Raw genomic sequence first — 19,715 nt, 5'->3', positions numbered from 1 at the left:
GCAGCCATCAAATTCCACAGTTGTTAACAGACAAATGGAAGATGAGACTGTTGAGCTCATATTTTTATGGCACAGTTCAGAAAGGAGAGAGGATTCTGGTACTATGGTTCCATAGCCAAATGTTAAAAGCATGACCATATTACTCCAGAAACATGCAGAAAGTCTTTCAATGAAGTGGAATGGGAATAAAAATTCCATAGTAATGTAAACCCTTGAATCTCCTGTATATACAGTCTGCCACACACTGCTTTTGGAACAGCCTCCACAAGACTGGTGAGTTCAACTGTCTTATCAGACAGCGGTGCAGCAGAAAAGCGGTTGGTTATCAGAAAGTGGCTGGTTGTGTGATGGAATCAGACCAGCTGAGCAGGGCTTTTATACCCTGTAGATGATGATACAGGGACTAAAGTTATGAGGGACTGAAGTAGCATAACTGAGCTCAGAATAACTGTTGAAAGTTTGAGACCTTTCAAACATTCTTCAATGCTGATGAAGGTCTAAAGTGTTCCGTAACTGTGTCCATCTTCCTCACTGCAGTGCAAGTCAGGCTAAAGAGGGGCTTTATGTAACGTTCTAGTGCTGTTGATCCCAGCAGGGAAATATGTTGACACAAAGATTTATAGGAGATCCACTATTAACTAAAAGGTAGATCAGTGCAGCCTTTGCTCATTTAATTGCCATCAAGGAGATATCCTGAAGTTGGCAGCACGTTAGGCACACAAATAAGTCCTCACCACAACGCAAAAGGAATAGCAGATACACGCACTGACTCCAGACTTCAATTGTCAACATGACATTTAGATTTTACGTCCAACAGCAAAACTTTGCTGATATCTGTTGAAATAAACCTGTGAGATACCATACATAGGTATCAACAAAGCCTGCATCTAAACCAAGAACTATAGAAAAATGGAAATGAAAATGAAATATATTTTATAGGTATGAAGATATATTTGAAACCACCCTGTTATCCAGGTCATTATATACCTTAACGTGCAACCATCTAATGCCTTAGGAGAATACAGTAGCCCCAGCTATGTCCTATTTTCTAAAAGATTCACAAAGCACTAAAATACATATTCCAAGGAAGATCACCAGCAGAGGTAACTTTCAGACCAAAAAAACATTTGTAAGTCCAAAATAATAGCGTTGACCAAAAAAAGAAAAAAAAAAAAAAGTTTATTTAATATACGCTGATTTGCAGCACATTTACTTTAAATATTAGTCTTCTTTTACCTTTAAAAAAAAAAGCCTTCAATTTGGAGACCTCCTTGATGAAGCAAACTAATTTATGACATAATTAAATCAGCAAAAGAATTCCCATACCCCTAGAATGTAAAAAAAAAAAAAAAAAAGTGAAAATTTCAGCTTTTAGAAGGTAAAAACCAGAAAGGTATATTAAAAAAATAAAGCAAATAAGAGAGAGATAAACCAAAACATTATTTTAGAGGGAGACAGTTTGTAGCATATCAATCCCTTTACCTGATGCTGTTACCAGGAGGCTGTCTGAATCACATGGTCTACAGGATGAAGAACTAACAGGGTTTATGGAGGAGCTACAGGCAATGGTGGTGGGAATGACAAAGGAATTTTCTGAACATGCAGGTTGGTTCAGTCCAGGGAAGTGGGAAGGCCAGGCACCCACCTGAGAGGAGGCTATGGCTGGTATGGCACAGCCTGCAGGTGCCACAGATAAATCTATAGCAGGTTTTGGTGGCAGCTGAGGTGAGGACTTAGAAATAATTTCCTCATTTATTACCCTGATTCCTTGTGGTGAACTTGAAAGAGGTGAGGTCACGGTTTTGCTGTCAGTTTTTGCACCTGTATTTGGGGATCGACTACTATCCATTAAAACCTTAAGCTGTGGGTGTGGTGGAGAAGGAGTTTGTGAAAGCCCTGGTTTTTTAGGAGGAATAGGTGGAGGATTTCCTCTGTCAATTCTTGATACGCTGGGAGTCTTTAAACTCGGCCTACCAACTGGGGGGTAAGTGCCAGCTTCCACTGAATGTGACGTCCCTGGTCGTGACGGAGCGCTGCTCTGAGGGCTTGTAAATCTCGAAAGGACTTGGGTAACGGTATTCCGAGCTACCTGTTTGGCAACTAGGTTGTCACGACTAGTAGGGGATACGTCCCTTGAGGGAGGGCTTTGGGTTGTGTTTCCATTTTGGTCTTGATCATTTGCATTTGCTTGAAATCTAAATCTAGCTGCTTGGATTCGTGGATTGAGGCCTGGATGCCCAGTAGTGTTGGCAGATGGTGAATGCAAACTGTGCATAGATGAAGGTAGCGAGGAGTTCTGAGCAGCAGCAGCAGTTGGTGCTGCAGGGGTGAAAAGGGAGGGACTATTTGGAAAAGGAGAAGTGCTACTTGGTAAATCAGGTGATGAGCCTGTACTTGGTCCATTTTCCTCAATTCTGTTTTGATTCTGTGTAAGAACAGGAGTTGCAGGAGGGACGAGTTCACTAGATGAGGACTGCCTATCAATGACAGGCTTCACAAGTGCTGCATTGGCGCACACATTCATTTTTGTATTGCCAGACACTAGTGGGTTCACTGTAGAAGGCTTTACGGATACAGTCAAAGGCAACTGCTTAACATTTTCTGTGCTACTGTCCATCACTACAGTATCTGTTTGGGAGGCAACAGTTCTTGAACTTGGCTCTTCTGTTTCAACAGAAACAGAAACAAGACTTCTATCTTTGTTTTTATCTTTGTTTTTAAGAGAAAGATTAGCTTTATTTTCATTCTCCTTTTTTAATTGCTCAATCATTTTGATCATTTTATCTCTTTCTTCTCTGAGGTCACTGGTATGTGCTTCCTCTCTATGAAGTTTAGCACGCAACTGCTCTCTCTCTGTGTCAAACTCAGACAGCTGCTTTTCCATTTGAGCTTCCATTTGCGTACTCCTTTGTTTCTCAGCTGCAAGAGACTCCTCCAATTCAGCAGCCTTTTTCTTTTCCTCTTCAAATTTTGACATCAGTTCTTCCAGTTTCTGGGCTTCCTCTACAATTCGGCCAGACAACTGCTTACACTCTTTCACCAGCATCAGTACTATATGCTTATTCTTTCCACGTTCTTCTTCAAGACGAGCAGACAGCTTTTTGTGCTCCAGCTCAATACTCTGTAACTGAGATTTTTCCATTTCCAACTGTAAGAAAGCACAGAGAAAAATTCTCACTAACAAGACAGAGACTTTCAACACAACCCAGTATTAACCTGACACTGATACTTTAACTTTTGAGAGTTTGCCTAAAGTGAACCTGTCCACCCCAGGAAAGTGATTTGTGATATCTAATGCAGGTACCTATAGTATTATACAAACAAAAGAAAGAGAGAGGCATCTCTGAAGAGCAATTCAGAAACTAAGCAAGCCCATCTACTTTCCTCCATCAACAACACAAAGACTCCCCAAAGTGATTAAATGCTTGTGATTTCTGAGTGAGGAGCTGCCTGTTCTCCAGAAATTAGACATAAGAGATCACAGAAAGTCCTCTTCTCAGTGGAGTAACCAGACACAAGCAAGAAATGAGCTTTGCAAAAAAACTTTGAGATGAGAAATGAAACATGTAGATTTCAGGTCTTCCTCAGACTGAAGATTAGGGTTCAAAATGATACTAATTTCAGAGCTTAAGATAATACAGTGTCATGAATATATTTATTGTAAACTGTAATGTGGGAAACAAGATGGCCTGGGGTTTGGTAATAGCTATGGAATATCTCCTCTCTCATTCAATGCTTAAAGTATTGTCTCAATTGCTAGATGAAAACCCCAGACACACAGGCAAAAATCCAACCAACCAAATGAGGCATAACACTACAATAGCTTCTCAGAAGCCTGTTGCTGCAGCATATTATTCCCTGTCCTCTCCAATAGGAGATGAAATTTCTTAGCTCTGGAAGCTTTTTCCACATCATTGTAAATGTGTCTACAATTCATTTTTAACTAAACTGCATTTAAACAAAGGCTGATATAAATACAGTTTTTTAATAACCATTTTGTTACTCTCCAGTGATACCATAGAGTTGAAACTCATGCCATCAAGAGACGAGTAGAACAGAGAGAGAGTTTGCAGTTTTAACATAACTAAATCCCACCTGCTATAGCTCATTATCCCCAGGACAATTTTTTCCCCCATGGTAAGCAGAATTCAAATACAAGGAAACATTTAAAAAGGAAGTGAAATGACAGAGAGAGAACAAACAATAAATCCTGCATGAATTTACATTTATAGATGAACGTGTGTCTCAGTCTCACAACATTTCTAATCACATTACCTGACTGTAAATTTGTCTTCTGTTTTCTTCAGAAGAATGAGAAAAAGAGGTGATGACAATATATTGATGTAATGTATGTTATAGCAATAGTAAAATTTCTTCCTGAAATCATACCATTATCATAAGAAACAGCGGAATAATAGGAAGAAATCACTATGGAAAATTATACCTACATTAGAAATGTAATCTTGGCTTCAAACATCTCAAAAGCCATTTAGCAGTAGAGAGGCTCCACTGGGGTTTTAGAGATTCATCCCAGGTAAACCAATATACTCTGTACAATGCATTTCACAAAACCAAGTCCGCGCATTCTTATAAACAGTGTTAAATATTTAAAAAATAAGATTTGGCATTATCAGTCATTGCTAAACAAGCAATATCAGCAACACCACCTCTTCAGTAATGTTAATGACAGTGCAGTTGCAAATTAAATTAACAAGCTATTATGAAGATACTGTATTCTGAAATGGTCCCATTCACAGTTCTTCAGTTGTAGTAAATAGTATTTTTTTTTCTCAAGCATTTAATTTTTTTTCAAAGAATCTGACAGCATTTGGATGCTTCACAAACATTTCAAGGAATATGGAGCATTCAACAGTAACTGTGCAGCACCCAACAGTTTCTTTTTTGTTAAATCATACAAAAATGTAATGAGAAACATACATAATTTTTAAAGCCTGGAAAAACAATAAGATTAGAGTGAAAATGTTTTTATCAAGGTTTTCTGTTCTTTATTATTCCTCAATTTTGCTTTCAGATGAGAGACTGGTTCTATAAATTAACTGTTGTGAAAATATATTACTTTCAAATAACTACAAGCAGATTTTAACATATCACTGGGATGAAATGATTCCTGCTCTGGCAGGGGGATTGGACTGGATGATCTTTTGAGATCCCTTCTGATCCCTAACATGCTGTGATTCTGTGATACCATACTGTTATATTACCCTATTTGTAAGCATTGCATATATATATATATTAGGGATTCTTTATTTGTAAGTCCTCTATTTGATTTCAAATTGACAAGAACAGCATTAATTTCTCTCTTCACGTTGTCTCCTATGTCTATGTCTTCCCCATTGCTGTTGTTTTGGTTGCAACATCTCGAAGAGGAAAAGCCTCTGAATACCTACACTGCATTGTTTCCATTAGATGACAAATTTGGAACTAGCTGTAATTATTTATGAGTTTATGAACTAACTATGACACGATTTTTGTGAAGTGTACTATATGCACAAACCAAATCATATCTGTAATATAATCATCTGGAAATGTGTCCAAGAAGTATTTGAAAAAGAAAAAAAAAAGATACTGAGAAAAATTACAGTATCTCACAAAGAACTAACCAGCAAAGGTCCTTCAAAGGTGAGAGACAGAACGCATGGCTCATGAGAAAACATCAAGGGAGCTTGGCTTGCTTAGTCTAGCGAAAAAAACCAAACTAAGGGATGATCTAATATCAACACACCATTCCTTTTGAAGGGCCCTTGCAATGATGACAGAGTCACATTCTTCTTTATAGTGGCAGATGGGGCCTGATAACAAAAGGTTAACACAAAAAAAATTGCTCTTTAAGAGGCTCAGTCTTGGAAAAAAGTTCTTCAGAAGGATCATGGTGTAGAAAGGCTGCAGCATTCCTGGGGGGTTGCGGGATGCAGCTAGACAGATTCACAGATGACCAGATGTACTGCTGGTGATAATCTGCTTTACGCACAAGGTTAGACTAAATCACATCAATGGGCCTCGGCCAACCAATGTGCCTGTCTTTCTTTGAGCATGCATGCCAATATTAACTTCTTTGCAAATATCTGACAAATCAAGAACTGCCATTTTGATTATCTGGTTTTGAGTTCCCACGAAACTTCAAAACTAATTTTGATAGCAGCTCCAAGAAAAGCATTCAAAGAGATGGAAGAGGATGGAGATTTAACACAAAGCAGATGACATCTGGGGATTAGGTGTTTGGTATATGGTAAGCCTATGACTGACAGTCTTATCTGCACCTCTTTCATTTTTCCACATTCTGGCACATTGTTTTGACTTGCTTTTTATGATCAAATAAAAATTTTAGTCAAATAATACTTTTACGGTCACTATATTCACAAATAATAAGTCTGCAGGAATAAGAGCTCAGTCTGTGCCTGTTTGAAGTCCAGCAGTATCCAGAGAAAATAAACACAGCTGTTCACAGACTTCATTGCCTGGTGTAGGAGTGAGACTGAGGCAATTCCAAACGTGAAGATAGAGGCATCACACATTTGGAGAAGGAGGAACCAATCTTGGAGGGAGGACCTGCAGCTGGCTCTGTATTTAGGTCATATTTGTCTAGGCTTAACTTGAGGTTTGTTGTTGTTGGTTGGTTGTTGGATTTTTTTTGTTTGTTGTTTTGGTTTTTTTTCGCTAACACTGGGTCACTCTACTTTGTCGAACATTTCTAGAAATCCCTCAGATACCTTCATTACCCTCAAGCAAGGAGGGATTTGAGAGTTGTAGAACAGAAAAACTTGGAACCTAAGGGAAGGTTAACCACTGAATGAATGGTTTGTGAATGAACAGAGATGGTTGAGGGATATGTCATCTGTTGCCACAAACCCAAGAAGTTTAAGAGATGCCCTGTCCAAACAGCATTTGTAATTTGCTTTACAAGAGCAAAGTGTAAGTTCTGTAGAGAGTCATGCACACAGCTGCTCAATACCATCCAGTTTGTTTTCATATCCTGTGTTATTTAAGCTTCCTGTTTGTTACAAGGAGTAGAAATGGCAGAATCATAATGCCACACTTTCAAAGCAACACACATTTTTTCAAGTGTAGTATTTTAATATTTGGCTTAAAAGTTACAGACTTTAGAAGTGAGCGTACTAGAGGTTTAACTAGCTCTGAAGGTAAGAATCAAACTGCAAAATAAATTAAGATTTGAAGAAAAAAATCCCTTATGTGTTTTTCTAAGAAACAAAGGACAAGAGGGTCCTTTCCTGTACATGCAGACTTGTAGATAGAGACTTCGGTAATAAATACGGGCCAAAAAAGGAATTTACATATCAATACCTTGACTTTGAGATATAGTCTCAATATGTGAGCCCATCTTACATGCATGCATCTGTCCATATACTAAAAGGCAGGGTCAGATGAAGAATTTACGTACAAGAAGAGACTTGTGGTCACACACTGAAACAAGAACCTAATCCAGCTGTCCCGGCAGATGTGTCAGGGTCTCTCCCAATACCATTCTTCAACCAGAATAGTCAAGCTTGCTCACTCTTTTGTATGCTGAGATAATCCTTTTCGCAAAATCTCAACTTACTTAAAAAAGCATATGAGAAAGAAAACTAACATTTAAGAATCCACAAAAAGAAGTGCTGGGTAAGTACAAGTAACAGTTCACAACCAACCAACTTAAAACAGTGCACTGTTTTAAGATGTACATATCGTACCGATGGTGTAGCATTATTCATTTTTTTGAATACGGCATCTGATTTTCTGAAGTCTTAACAGAGCATGACTGCTTAAACTAAACTAAGCAACAGAGACAGGATAACAACAAAAGGTTTGCTGATTTAATTTAAGCATGTATTTCCAGAGTACTTCCAGTACTTTTGTGTGCATATTATTTCCCAAAGGGCAATTACTACCAAAATCAATTTCATGTCAATCGTCTTAGAATTGTCTGTTTGTTTCTATTTTTTTAAACATCAATATAAAACTGTCACCAAAAAGCTATTTCACAGCTGCTGAAGAAATTCAGTCATACCAGTGAGGATGATCCAATGCCTAGCAAACATTTATTTTCTAATTATTCAAAAATGCCTGGTCTAGATTAGTCTATTATATTACTGTTCTCCTCTTTCCTTTTGGAAACACCTTCCCACATATTCATATTTAGCTATGCTTTAGGAATGTATCACTTACATCTTAGTGAAATATGTGCAACCAATCAATCATTCAATTTCAAAATGACACTGTTTTATCTTCAATATGAGACTTTCTTTTGCAACATAGTTGTTTCAAAATAGTTTTCTCTTTACAGCATATGTTCTAAATAGGCAAACAAGTATTTTTGTAGTTATAATTTATTTTTACTGATTTATGAAACAGAGCCACCTAATATAAAATGTAAATTATTTATTCTATGCTATTTAGGTTGGAATAAAAATAACAGTAGCACCTTTAGGCTTCAATGCTGTTGGTTTAAAAATATATTGTGATGATGCTTTCTCAGCTCACGCTGAGCTATCCACTTAAATACTGCATCAACTTGTACCAGTTAGATTTTATTTATTTCGTAAGTAGAGCTGAATTCATGGAATGAATGAGGTGTGCACACAAAATATCACCACAAAATCAGCACCTCACTATATATGACAAGTGATTACATTTTAACACTTGTAAGGATAAACAAGTTAGACAAAACCTCAGATTTAAAAGTGGTATGAAGCAACAAATCAGGAGGGGGAAAAAAGGAAAAAAAGTTGGTAGCAGGATACCTTCTTTTGTCTGTTTTCAGCAGCAGCCAACTGAGCTGACATTCTTTCTTGCATTTTCCTGCAGTGAGCCATAACAGCTTCTAAAATAGACAGGGGGTTCATACATATTGGCTTCTTTTCTTTGTCACCAGCACCTGCCTCAAAGTCTCTCTGAAGAGCCAGAAATGGGTCACTCAGATTAAATCTTCCATATCGCTCCTGGATAAAAACCTCTTTGCGCCGAGCCTAACGAAGGAAAACAAACAGACAAATAAATAAACCGAAATGCATTCTTTGGAGTACATCCATACATAGAAGAGATTTTAACCACAGGGAAAATTATGTTATTTATATTTTTTAAGTATTTTTTTTTAGGCATTCATTTACAATCTGTAATAGGAATAGTCAGATACGTTGCACACAGATTTCACTACAGCAAATACAATTCACTACATAGAAAACTCCCTTCCCCTTCTCAATTCAATCAGAAATTTCAATTTGGAGCAGTTTCAGAAATATCACAAAAATAACATCTTGTAAATTGGCTGATACACAGACAGAAAAGGGAAGAAAAACATTTTAAAATAAAGTTTTCTATTTCTGTGTATTAAAATAATGCTAGTAAAAGAAATGAAAACATGCTTTGCGTGTTCGCTGCAGTATCAAAATAAGTCTTTTTCAAATTAAAAAAAGTTGGTATGTTTACACATACAGAGATTTTCATAAGTAATAGCAGACAAGCTGAGAGCAAAAATATCACCAGGGCTTTTCTGAAATTAAGACCTGTCTCACATCTCTATTCAGGAAGAACTTCATTTGAATGTTTCTCCACATTTTAAAACATAATTATATTTACAAAATATATTGCAACACTTTATTGTCATAACAAAAAACCATATTACACAATAAAGATCAGAAGTAGTTTTGCTTGACCAATTTTTGGTTCTTCAGCCCAACATGAAAACAAGATCAGTTTCAGAAAAGGCATTTTTATACATTTAATTTATAGTATACAGGAAGGTCACAGGAAAATATTGACTTCTAACAGTCTTAATAGAAAATACTGTTCCAAAAATCACAGACTTAAGACCCATCTAATTAGCTGGGCAACAAGAAAACCAAACCAAACAACCCCACCAGAAAGATCCAACGATTTCTAAAATTTTCTTGTGTTTTTGTGCTTGCACGTATAACAGAACGCAGAAGGAAGCAAGCCAAATCATTATAGCACGAATTTTGGAAAAAAATGAAGGCTTGCTACCTTAAAAATCATAACATTTAGAGCAGCTCTTTAAAGAAGTATGTCTTGAAAAAAGATCAGAAAAATCCCACAGTGCAGAGAAACATCATCAGAAATGAATGGAACCTCTAAAAATGTATAAAACATTTATCTGTGATTTAGTTAAAATTGAGATTGGAAGAACAAGCAAAAAAAGAGGAAGAATAAGCCAATTCTGAGGTACAAAAGAGGAAGAACAGGCGTAATGGTTACCAAATGGGTTAACAGATCATTTGGAAAGCTCAAAGTTAAAATTGTAACATATGAAAAGGTCATAAAAGGTAACACACATTTCAGAGCATAAGAAACCAAAGAACATAAGAACTCTGTTAGAAAAACTCTCCAGAGACTAAGTACAAATAACGTACCTAAGTGAATGCCCAAATTTTCCTGTATATTGTCTACAAAACTGCAACATTGTGGGAAATTAAAAGGTAAAGAGAATTTGACTGCAACAGAAAAAGTGTGCACACATATTTTGATGCTTGAAATACTTTAAGTCTATTTTTCCATTTGATAGTATAAATAGAACTTGAAAATATTTTTTAAAACAAGTCTTTAGAGCCCAACTTCAGAAAAAGCTTACAGTGTTCATTCACACCTAAAGCCTAGCTAGGCTTACAAAGTCAGGTAGAGATTGATTGAACAGACAAAACTAAGCTGATAGAACCTAGTTATTTTTTATAAATTGCCTTACAAATACCTCCCAATTAGTTTAACATTTTAATCTTGTAATGATTAACTTAGATTTTAAAATAAAATAAAATAGCTAGTTCCAAAGCCAGGTGGGAAGGGGCTATATTTGTAGCTCCTGGTTCTGTATACTGAAGTTACAGGACAGTATGCAGCTTAGGAATTCAACCTTCATGTAAAGGAAACAATCAAAGCCAAAAAAATGACCCTCAATGGATGAAAGTGCTAAGCAGCCAAACAAGATGACAAACCCAAGCAGGTTAAGAATTAAATGGAGATGGAGGCACAATCCATATATAAATTATTAGCAGTGTAAAAGCCACTTAGTTTATATAAAGAATGTCAGCCATCAAAGTACAGGAAATAAAAGTGATGTAGCAGCTCAGCTGTAAATAAAAGAGACCACCAGAGCTTCCATCCTTAAATGCAGGGACCAACTGCAAAAAGAGAAGATAAGCAGATTAACTGATGTCAGCTGCAAAGGCAAATACTCATGCCTTTAAGGAAACATAGGTGGACAACTAGTGAAATAACATGTATTATCCATTTTTTTCTATGACCTATGACTAACTGTCCTCTCAGCAGATACCGTATGCATGCAATGCAAACAGGTCATAATCTCAAATAAAGCTAAATTATCCCAGAAGTGGGTTAGAATATCTCTTCAGGGCCACTAGCTCCAGCTTAAAAGAGAAAGGCAGTCAACAGTGGTGATCATTGGATGATCAGACACACAGACAGCTGAGCTGGACTTCAGAGCAACCTGTCTGCTGCCTTTGTAACCAACAGACACCATAAGGATCCCAGAAAGTAATGGAAGGTTCGTGTGGATAACAACAACCCAGAAACAGAAAAGACATTTTCAAGGCAAAATTTAGGCTACTGTGTAAGACGTTCATTACTACATGGTGAAACATTATGCTCTGAAATGTTCTCCAACATGCATAGGAATTAACAGAGCAAGTAAGCCAGAAGCCTAGTGCACACCTGCCAAAATAGTAAAGGGACTGGACGTTTGGATTCATTAACTACAGAAAAGATGAAACTCTACAGAAGGGATGAGCTCCATCTGAATGACAACCAAAACAATCTGCTGGCATTAAGAACTGAAGTGGCTACAGGAAAATCTGAAAGCTAAAGTCTGTGGAAAAACCAATAGGTCTCAAACAGCACGTGGTTTGGGATGACAGAGCCTGTAGGGCTGAAGCCCTCGCTGACCACCCTCAGGCACAGGGTAAAATAGACTGGCAACTCTCAAGCCAGGGACAGTAAAGTCATCTCAGGACAATTCCAACTCGAAAGGGCGCTAAATGTAAAATAGTAAAACAGATGTTTCTAAAAAATATAAGATAAAATGATGGATGAGCATGATATAAGCAAAACAATGAGTAGTTCCCTAAAACTTAGGGCCAAAGTGGCAGAAAGACAAGTTAGACTGTACTGGTGGAAGAATTATGTTGTACGTCAGGGAAAACTTACAGTTCAAGTTAGACACCTACAATTCCCATTATTTGAAATTACTAGCCTAAACAGGAAAAGTCACTTGTAAGAACTACACTACCAGTTGCCTGATCAGATTGCAGCTGCAACTATGATCTGCTAAGGAAAACTGGAGGCAGGAAACACAGCAGTGATTGGCCAACCACAGTTCCTTCCACGCAGTCTGGACAAATACCTCACCAACATAGAAATGACTCACGTTTTAGAAAGCATTAGTGGTTGCTTCAGGAAACCCAAAAATACAGGTTATTCAGGACCAAAAAGCCAAGACTTACAGTAAAGAGCTGCAAAGGGTCCCTGATTACTGGGTGACAAAATGACAGATGAAATTCAACACGGAGAATCATAAAGTGGTGCACACTGAATAAGTGGACATTCATTTCACACATACAACACACGCTAAACTCTGTGTTACCAACAGACAAGGTTTTAGTCATAATGGAAACTGTGTTAAGTGATAAAGCTCATCTGCACACCCACAAGGGAGCCCAGAGAATCAATAGCACAGGGGGGAACACAACTAATACCTGGCTGGGATGCTCTCAGGCCCATCAGCCTATCCCAGACCTGTCTCCACTAGCCCAGATGATCCCAGAGGCACAGCACACACCCAAACTAAGGACTCTAGAGGAACAAACACCTTCTTTGAGCAATTCCCAGGGTGTCCCAAGAGAACCTCAGTTCCACTGGCCGCAGAAAAGGAGAATGAGGAGTGACAGTTTACTCATCTAACACAAGAATAATGGAGCACCCACTAACTCCATGTATCCACAGGATACTTGGCTAGGTGGATCTCGGATCTGAAGTGGCCTGGCTGTTATGTTCTTAAACATAGCTCACGTAAAAACAAATGATTGGAACAGAAAAGCGAGGAAAACAGCATTTTGACTATATTGAAGTCGCAACAGATAACATCCAACAGTTGTCTGTATTCTCAATTTTTATTACACAGAATCACTCTCTCAGAAGTCATAGCATTGGTCCTAAGACTCACCTTGTAAAAGACACTACAGTGAGCTCTGGAATGTTAATATCACTTCATGTTCCCAAATAGCCTCAAACAAATCAGCAGGGGTGACCAGAGCTACCTGTAATCTCCCTCATCTCCCCCTCACACCTGAACACAGGTGTCAACAGCCACCAGGCACTGATACAGCCTTTCACTGTGCAGGAGATTAATACTCTGGTAAACTGAAACCCACTACGTCTTGGGTATTTCTGCAATTTAATTGTCCTGTCACAGAAAAATAAAAACACAAAGTAGTTTAAATAAAGATGTTTTGAATGAAATAACAGAATGAAATACATTGCAAAGAAAAACACTGAAAGAAGAATGTCAAAACACTAACTGAGAGTGTCAAGACACTAGAAGATGTGCACAAAAGCACCAGAGACTTTTACAAGTTTGGCATTGTACCACATCTACAGCAGGAACTTCAAATCAATATTCAGCACTGAAGATACCTGTGAAAATATTTCAATGCCTTTTCTGCTTTTCAAAAAAATAGTAAATTGCTTTTAGATCATAAGAAGTAAGGGAGATAAACACAGTCTGATAGGAAATAAAAAGGTTTGCTAAGTTTAACATAAAAATTCTACTTAGATCATTGACTTCCCTGTTACCTTATTGCTAACTGGCTTTTAAATTAAAAAAACTTTTAAAAGCTGCAGAAATATACCCTTTTGGATAATGAAGTATACTCTTTTGGATAATGCAACTATCATGATCTAGTTAAGTGGTATGTTTTTAAGCCAGAAGGTAAAAAATATCGGCTTGTAAATCATGCTATTTTATTTTCATCTGAATGATGCTAGACATGTTCTACATACCTTACAATGTATTCTGATAGTGCAAATAGCATGGGATATCAGAAGGGGATATTTAATGACTATCCGTGGTTAAATTTAAGCAGATGAATATTAATACTAAATGTTTAATACAGTAAATCACCTCATCAAAATGTAGTACATAATCTTAGAAGAATAAACATAAATAATGCACACCCACTGAAAGTATCACAGCTCTTCCCATATATCAATATCTATTATAATCCCAACCTTTCAAATTTATGTCAAATTTGCAAATTTTCAAAAATCTACCCAGTATTCTAAAGAAAAATGCAATCTGGATATTTTGCAATAAACTACAGAACTTCACAGAGCACTGTCAAATCATGGGGTATTCATTTGAAGTAACAGTTTTCCAGAAATTATACCATTAGCATGAATGAGTTGAGAACTGCTGACATTTTAACATACATACAACATTATTATTAGAAATTTGCAGAGTCAGCCATACAAAAAATGAATTTCTGGGCTACTACAGAAATTACGACACATATAGAGACTTAAGTGTTTAAAAAAAAAAAAAAAAAGAACACAAAAATAACTGAGTGTGCTCTTTCCTGGACATTATCTCCACACTCACTCTTCCGCTAGACCACTTTTAAACTGGGTTTTTTTCAGCTTAAAAGTGGCCTGATTTAGGCAAAGAATACCACTTCCACACTCGTCTGCCAGAAGGGAGCAAAAAGGAGCAATGAGTTCGAACACTATCAGTTTGACAACACCTAAACCACAAGTCTGAATGTATATAAATTATGTTTTCTTGCAGAAGGAAGCACCACACTCACTTATTTCTCTTGCTGGCATGTATTTGAGTGAAAATCATGTATTTTCTGAGGAACTGAAATGTTTTCAGTGTAACACTGAAGGACACCTATGGCATCTGGTTCTAAGGGATCTTAAATGTAAAAACACCTAATTTGTGGATCCTGGAGCCAGGTGCTTGTTCTTTTGGCTTAAGCAACGTGGTGGAGCCTTTGGGCATGTCTAAGAACAGAGCTGCCTGCATATGAATGAAATACATCATAAAAAGGCAGGTGTCTATTGACTCCACCAGGCTGAGTTCCAAAAGGCAAAGTCTTCCACAGCACCAGCAAATTACAGAACTGACGTCCTGCTTGTTAACCCTCCATCACCACACAGGACTCACACACGGACACTATGGAAGCTCCCTGTGGGACAACTCTGATACCAGGGCAAGGGGAAGACACAAACAAGCCCCAGGGCTTCTTTTCCTTGACAATTTTTCAGCAGGATCCTTTCCACGATCTTCTCATAAAATGGTCGACACACAAATGTGCCAACATGTAAGGGGGGAGGATGTTCCAACGTGGTAACAAATTGGGTAAGAAAGGATACAAGAAGATAAATGGGAATACCTGAAGCTAGTATTATTTCAAAGTTTATCTTTCATTAAGCTAATGCTGGAAATGCATAATCTTTCAGGGTTTTTTTTTTACATGATTCCTCCAGCTGCTAAATAATACTTCTATCCCTTTGCTCTTCACTAAAATACATCAGATGGGAGAAACAGAAATACTAGAATCAGAAAAGAGTCTCTCTCATCTTTCAGCACTGAATTTCAAGTCATAAGAGCTAGTAGCAACATCAAGATACCTATTCTTTATGGCACTCATTATCTGGGGAATGTATAGTCTAATGTCATATGGGTAATCCATCCTTTAAAATAGTCTCTGCATAATCTGGTGGCTGTGCTAAAACAGCATTAGTAGTGTCTTACATATTAACTTCAATTGCCCAGCAATATATACAGAAAATGACATTTAAAATGTTGATTTGTGATTAACTGAATGCATTTTCAAACAGGAAATTTTCAAAACCAGACAGAATATGCACCCACTGTAGGAGGTAATCACAACTGCTGCATTGTGAAAGCTGCTATATGAATTTATACATCGTTTATGTATGTACTCATTTGCACAGTGACTAGCCTTTTAACGGAAGGACTGAGACTGAGAACATCTAAAGGTATAAAAAGATGTCTGTGGCAAATGATACTTTTTGCAGCCTATGCCAGTGGTACATGAAATTATGACTTACAATAAATACTCCAACAGGTAACTGCTGATGAAAACTGACAGTAAGCACACACAAATCAAGAGAAAATATCTAAAAACAATGGAAAAACCCACCTTTAAATAGCTAATTAATGAAATTAACTACTGCAATAGGATAAAAGCTTAAACTTATTTAGACCAGTTTTTGAATTCAATCCAATATCAACATCACATTTATATAGAGCTTTTAAATCCTTACACAGGATCTGAAAGATTAAATGGGGATACTAAAATAAAAGTGCAACTACTACTTAAATAGAATGAAACCCAAAAATTTCCTTATGGACAGGCTGGTCTATAGCCTTATGTTAGATCAAGGATAGACTACAAGTTTGTACTAAAAAAAAAAATACAGCAGAACTGAAAAATATCTTCAGAGAGGCATGAAAGAAGATCAAAAGGTACAACACAACTTCTCTTCAAGGAAGAGCTATGTAGAAACAGGACTTCTCAGTGGAAATCAATCAGGGAGGAATTTGCTAGAGGTCTGCACAGCCACAGGACAAGCAGCAATCATCCCACGATCTGATGAGGGAATTTCAACTTGGACTCAAATTGTTATTGGTGAGAGCAGATAAGGACTGGAATGTGTTGCCCAGAGAAAACACAAAACCGTTGTGACTCAGATTTCCAAAACTGGATTGAGTAAGGCCATCAGCAACTCAATCCATGTTTGATTTTAGTCCTGCTTTAAGCAGAAGATTGGACTGAATGATTTCTTGAGGTGCCTTCCAACCTAAATTACTCTATGATTAGTGATTTCTTCTAGGACTGTTATTTTTTTATCTTGTAGATGCTAGCAACCTTCTCAAGTAACAAATGATAGAAATGAGCTCTCAGAGGAAGGAAAAGCAATTAATTACTTAACTGGTGGAACAAGTCTTACGTCTGGCTTATGATCATGAAAATACTTTATGACACAGAAAACAGAACGTTTAGTCTGTGATACTTTCAAAAATTAAAAAAAATCAGCACTGAGCAATTCTGGGGATTATGCAGCTGTGTGACACAAAGGGAAGGTTTAGTCTTGAGTTTTCTCTCCTAGATCTGCAGCCAACAAGAATCCAGACAACCAGGCTGTAAGTTAAACTGTCTATTTTATTTCCCTCTCAGGGAACTTGCCTCCTATCTCATCCAGCAAGACACCTCATTCATCCCTACACCAACTTATTTGACTCTATTCAAGTCATCTCTATGCACCTAGCTGTCAGCTCCCTCCTGGACACGTCCATCTCCCAAGCTGACCCTTTGCAGCCACTGACTCCGTTTATCTAGTGGCTGATGAAGACTGGCAGCAGGTGTGCAGGGAGAATTACAAAAGGAGTGGAGGTATCTGGACAATGGGCTGTGGGAAGAGCTGCAAATCCAGTATAGGAACTGGCTGGCAGTCACTTGTTTCTTGTGTTCCACTTAAGAAGAAGAAAAGAAAAAAAAGTCTATTTTCAGTGACCAAACTGAGAATTATGAAATCTAATTAGATGTTTTTCCCTAACAAGAATGTTGCGGGGCAGGGAGGCCTTCAAATAGTATCCATCTTACCATGGATTTAGAGCTAAAAGCACCAAAAAAGCAAAGAAAAACAAACACAACCAATTAATATATAAATAAAACATGAGACCAATACAGAAAAAATGAAAAATTAATCACATAATATAAGCTGCATTGTTAGTTTTATTTTGGTAATAATCTATGTTGATATTAATTGCACACATTTGCTGAAATGAGTTTTCGTAATCAACTTATGTAATCAGCAACAGAATATATAAGCAACAGTATTTTTAAGGTTAATGCTGCATTTCCCCCCAATGTATCTCAGAGTTTCCTCTTCATTTACCTGCCAAGAGTTCAGCAAGTCCAAGTCTTCCATGTAGCAACTGATGATAAACATCAAAAATAGGACTGCATGTCCTACACTGCTGTGGAACAATGGAACTGAATTAAAGCTGCCTCAGTACCCTTAAACAAAATTTCCTTCCTTTGAAGAGCGTTTGTTCCTCTGATTAATTTCCTTTTCCACATATACTAAAATTGTTTCAACAGATGTTGATAGGTTCATATTAATATTTTCTCTTGACATATGTATTAGGGAGTGGTAAAAAGTTTTCTAAAACTACCCAGCAGAGGAGGCAGTAAAATCTTTTTTATGTGATATGTTGAAGATGGGGGTGAACCCTTCATTAGAAATAAAATTGAAAGGATAACAGATTTTTTTTTTTAAGAGGAAGGTGGATGAAAGAGAACATGCAAAAATTTTATTCAGTGGCATTATACAATGTCTCAAAGTGATTTGCTGGAGCTAGTCATTTAAGAAGAGAATTATCAGAGGTGGTGGGGTGCAGGTGGGTTGGGGAATATGATATATAATGATGATTAATTAAGAATGACTCTTCAATGAATGATAGCATTTTTGTTATACAATGGGGTTTGGAAGCTTTCTTGTTTTTTTTGGTTGTGGGGGTTTGTTTGGTTTGGTTTTTATTTGGTTTTGTGATTTTTTATGCACATGGAAATGAATGTTTTCCAAGTATCATATGAGATATTACTTCCATATATAGTTTTACAGAACAAACTAAAAATGGGAATGTAAACATCAATGACTGCTGAAGAAATGGTATCCTGCAGCATGATTTCTGTCAATGAACATTTGACAATTAATTTCTTGTTACAACATTAATTATAGTCTCAATTCTTCCGCACTGGGACAGTGTATACCCATGCAAAGTCTACAAGTGAGTTAGATTTTTATGAACTCAATATTATGTGAAAAATGTTTGACCAATATATTCAAATCACCTGTTTCCATGAAAAGTGTCAAGTACCCTAAGACAAAAATTCGTGTGTACAATCCAAGGATATTATTGAATCTGAAAAAAAAAGAAGGAAATCCTCTGAAGAAGACTGAGGATCGTAACAGGCTGCTACTTCAAAAATGGTGAAAACAGCAGAAAGAATTGAGAAACACGGTGCAATCAGCAAGTTAAAACCAACATACAGGTTGATTATGCTCTGACGGACCTATAGAATTGTTTCATACTATAAAAAAAATGCTCTTTACAGATGACTGACCAGGATCACGAAAGAATTCAAGTTTTTTGGTAGAGGTACTAATAAAGAAAATATACCTGCTTAGAAATTTTTAATGTAAGGCGCACATAGTCATAAAAAGCATTCAAAACTTAACTCGGAACAGTGTCTCATAACAGTCATAAGACATGCAAATATATCTATGAAACCTGTTACAGTGAAATAGGCTGCATGAAAGTGGAAACTTTTTTCTAGAAAAGTTACACCAAGTGTGAACCGTTAAAATAAGAGTAATGACAAAATGTTGCGTTATTCTCTCATTCACAACAACCCACAGAACTTTTTCAAAAACTTGTAATTCATGAAGTGTCACTTTCTCTCAGAATCACATATCTTTAAATCCAAGCTTTTAAAAAATATTTTTCAGAGTAAAAAGAAAGCTCTGAATATAGGACTGTATGTTGTTTTACAAAGCTACCCTCAGTGACTTCCATTTAAGAAAATACACAAAAATATCATTTTAAGGCATAAAAGGTCAGATCTTACCTAGCAGTTGACGAA

The 19,715-nt window shown here is 36.9% G+C and overlaps 1 protein-coding gene across 1 annotated transcript in view; it reads right to left on the bottom strand.

The window, feature by feature from the left end:
* The window catches only part of CTTNBP2 (cortactin binding protein 2), a gene marked incomplete at both ends in the record, with an annotated part of 88,537 nt that overhangs the window by 43,264 nt on the left and 25,558 nt on the right, over window positions 1–19,715 (bottom strand). The window contains 2 exons of the mRNA XM_080354141.1: window positions 1,483–3,148; window positions 8,757–8,981. Of these exons, the coding sequence (XP_080210267.1) occupies window positions 1,483–3,148; window positions 8,757–8,981 (1,891 nt within the window). The remainder of the gene's footprint in view (window positions 1–1,482; window positions 3,149–8,756; window positions 8,982–19,715) is intronic.

Source organism: Nesoenas mayeri, assembly GCF_963082525.1.
Source record: "Nesoenas mayeri genome assembly, chromosome: 1".
Lineage (NCBI taxonomy): Eukaryota > Metazoa > Chordata > Aves > Columbiformes > Columbidae > Nesoenas > Nesoenas mayeri.
Note: the sequence above shows the minus strand (reverse complement) of the source record. Positions and strands in the feature narration are given on the sequence as shown.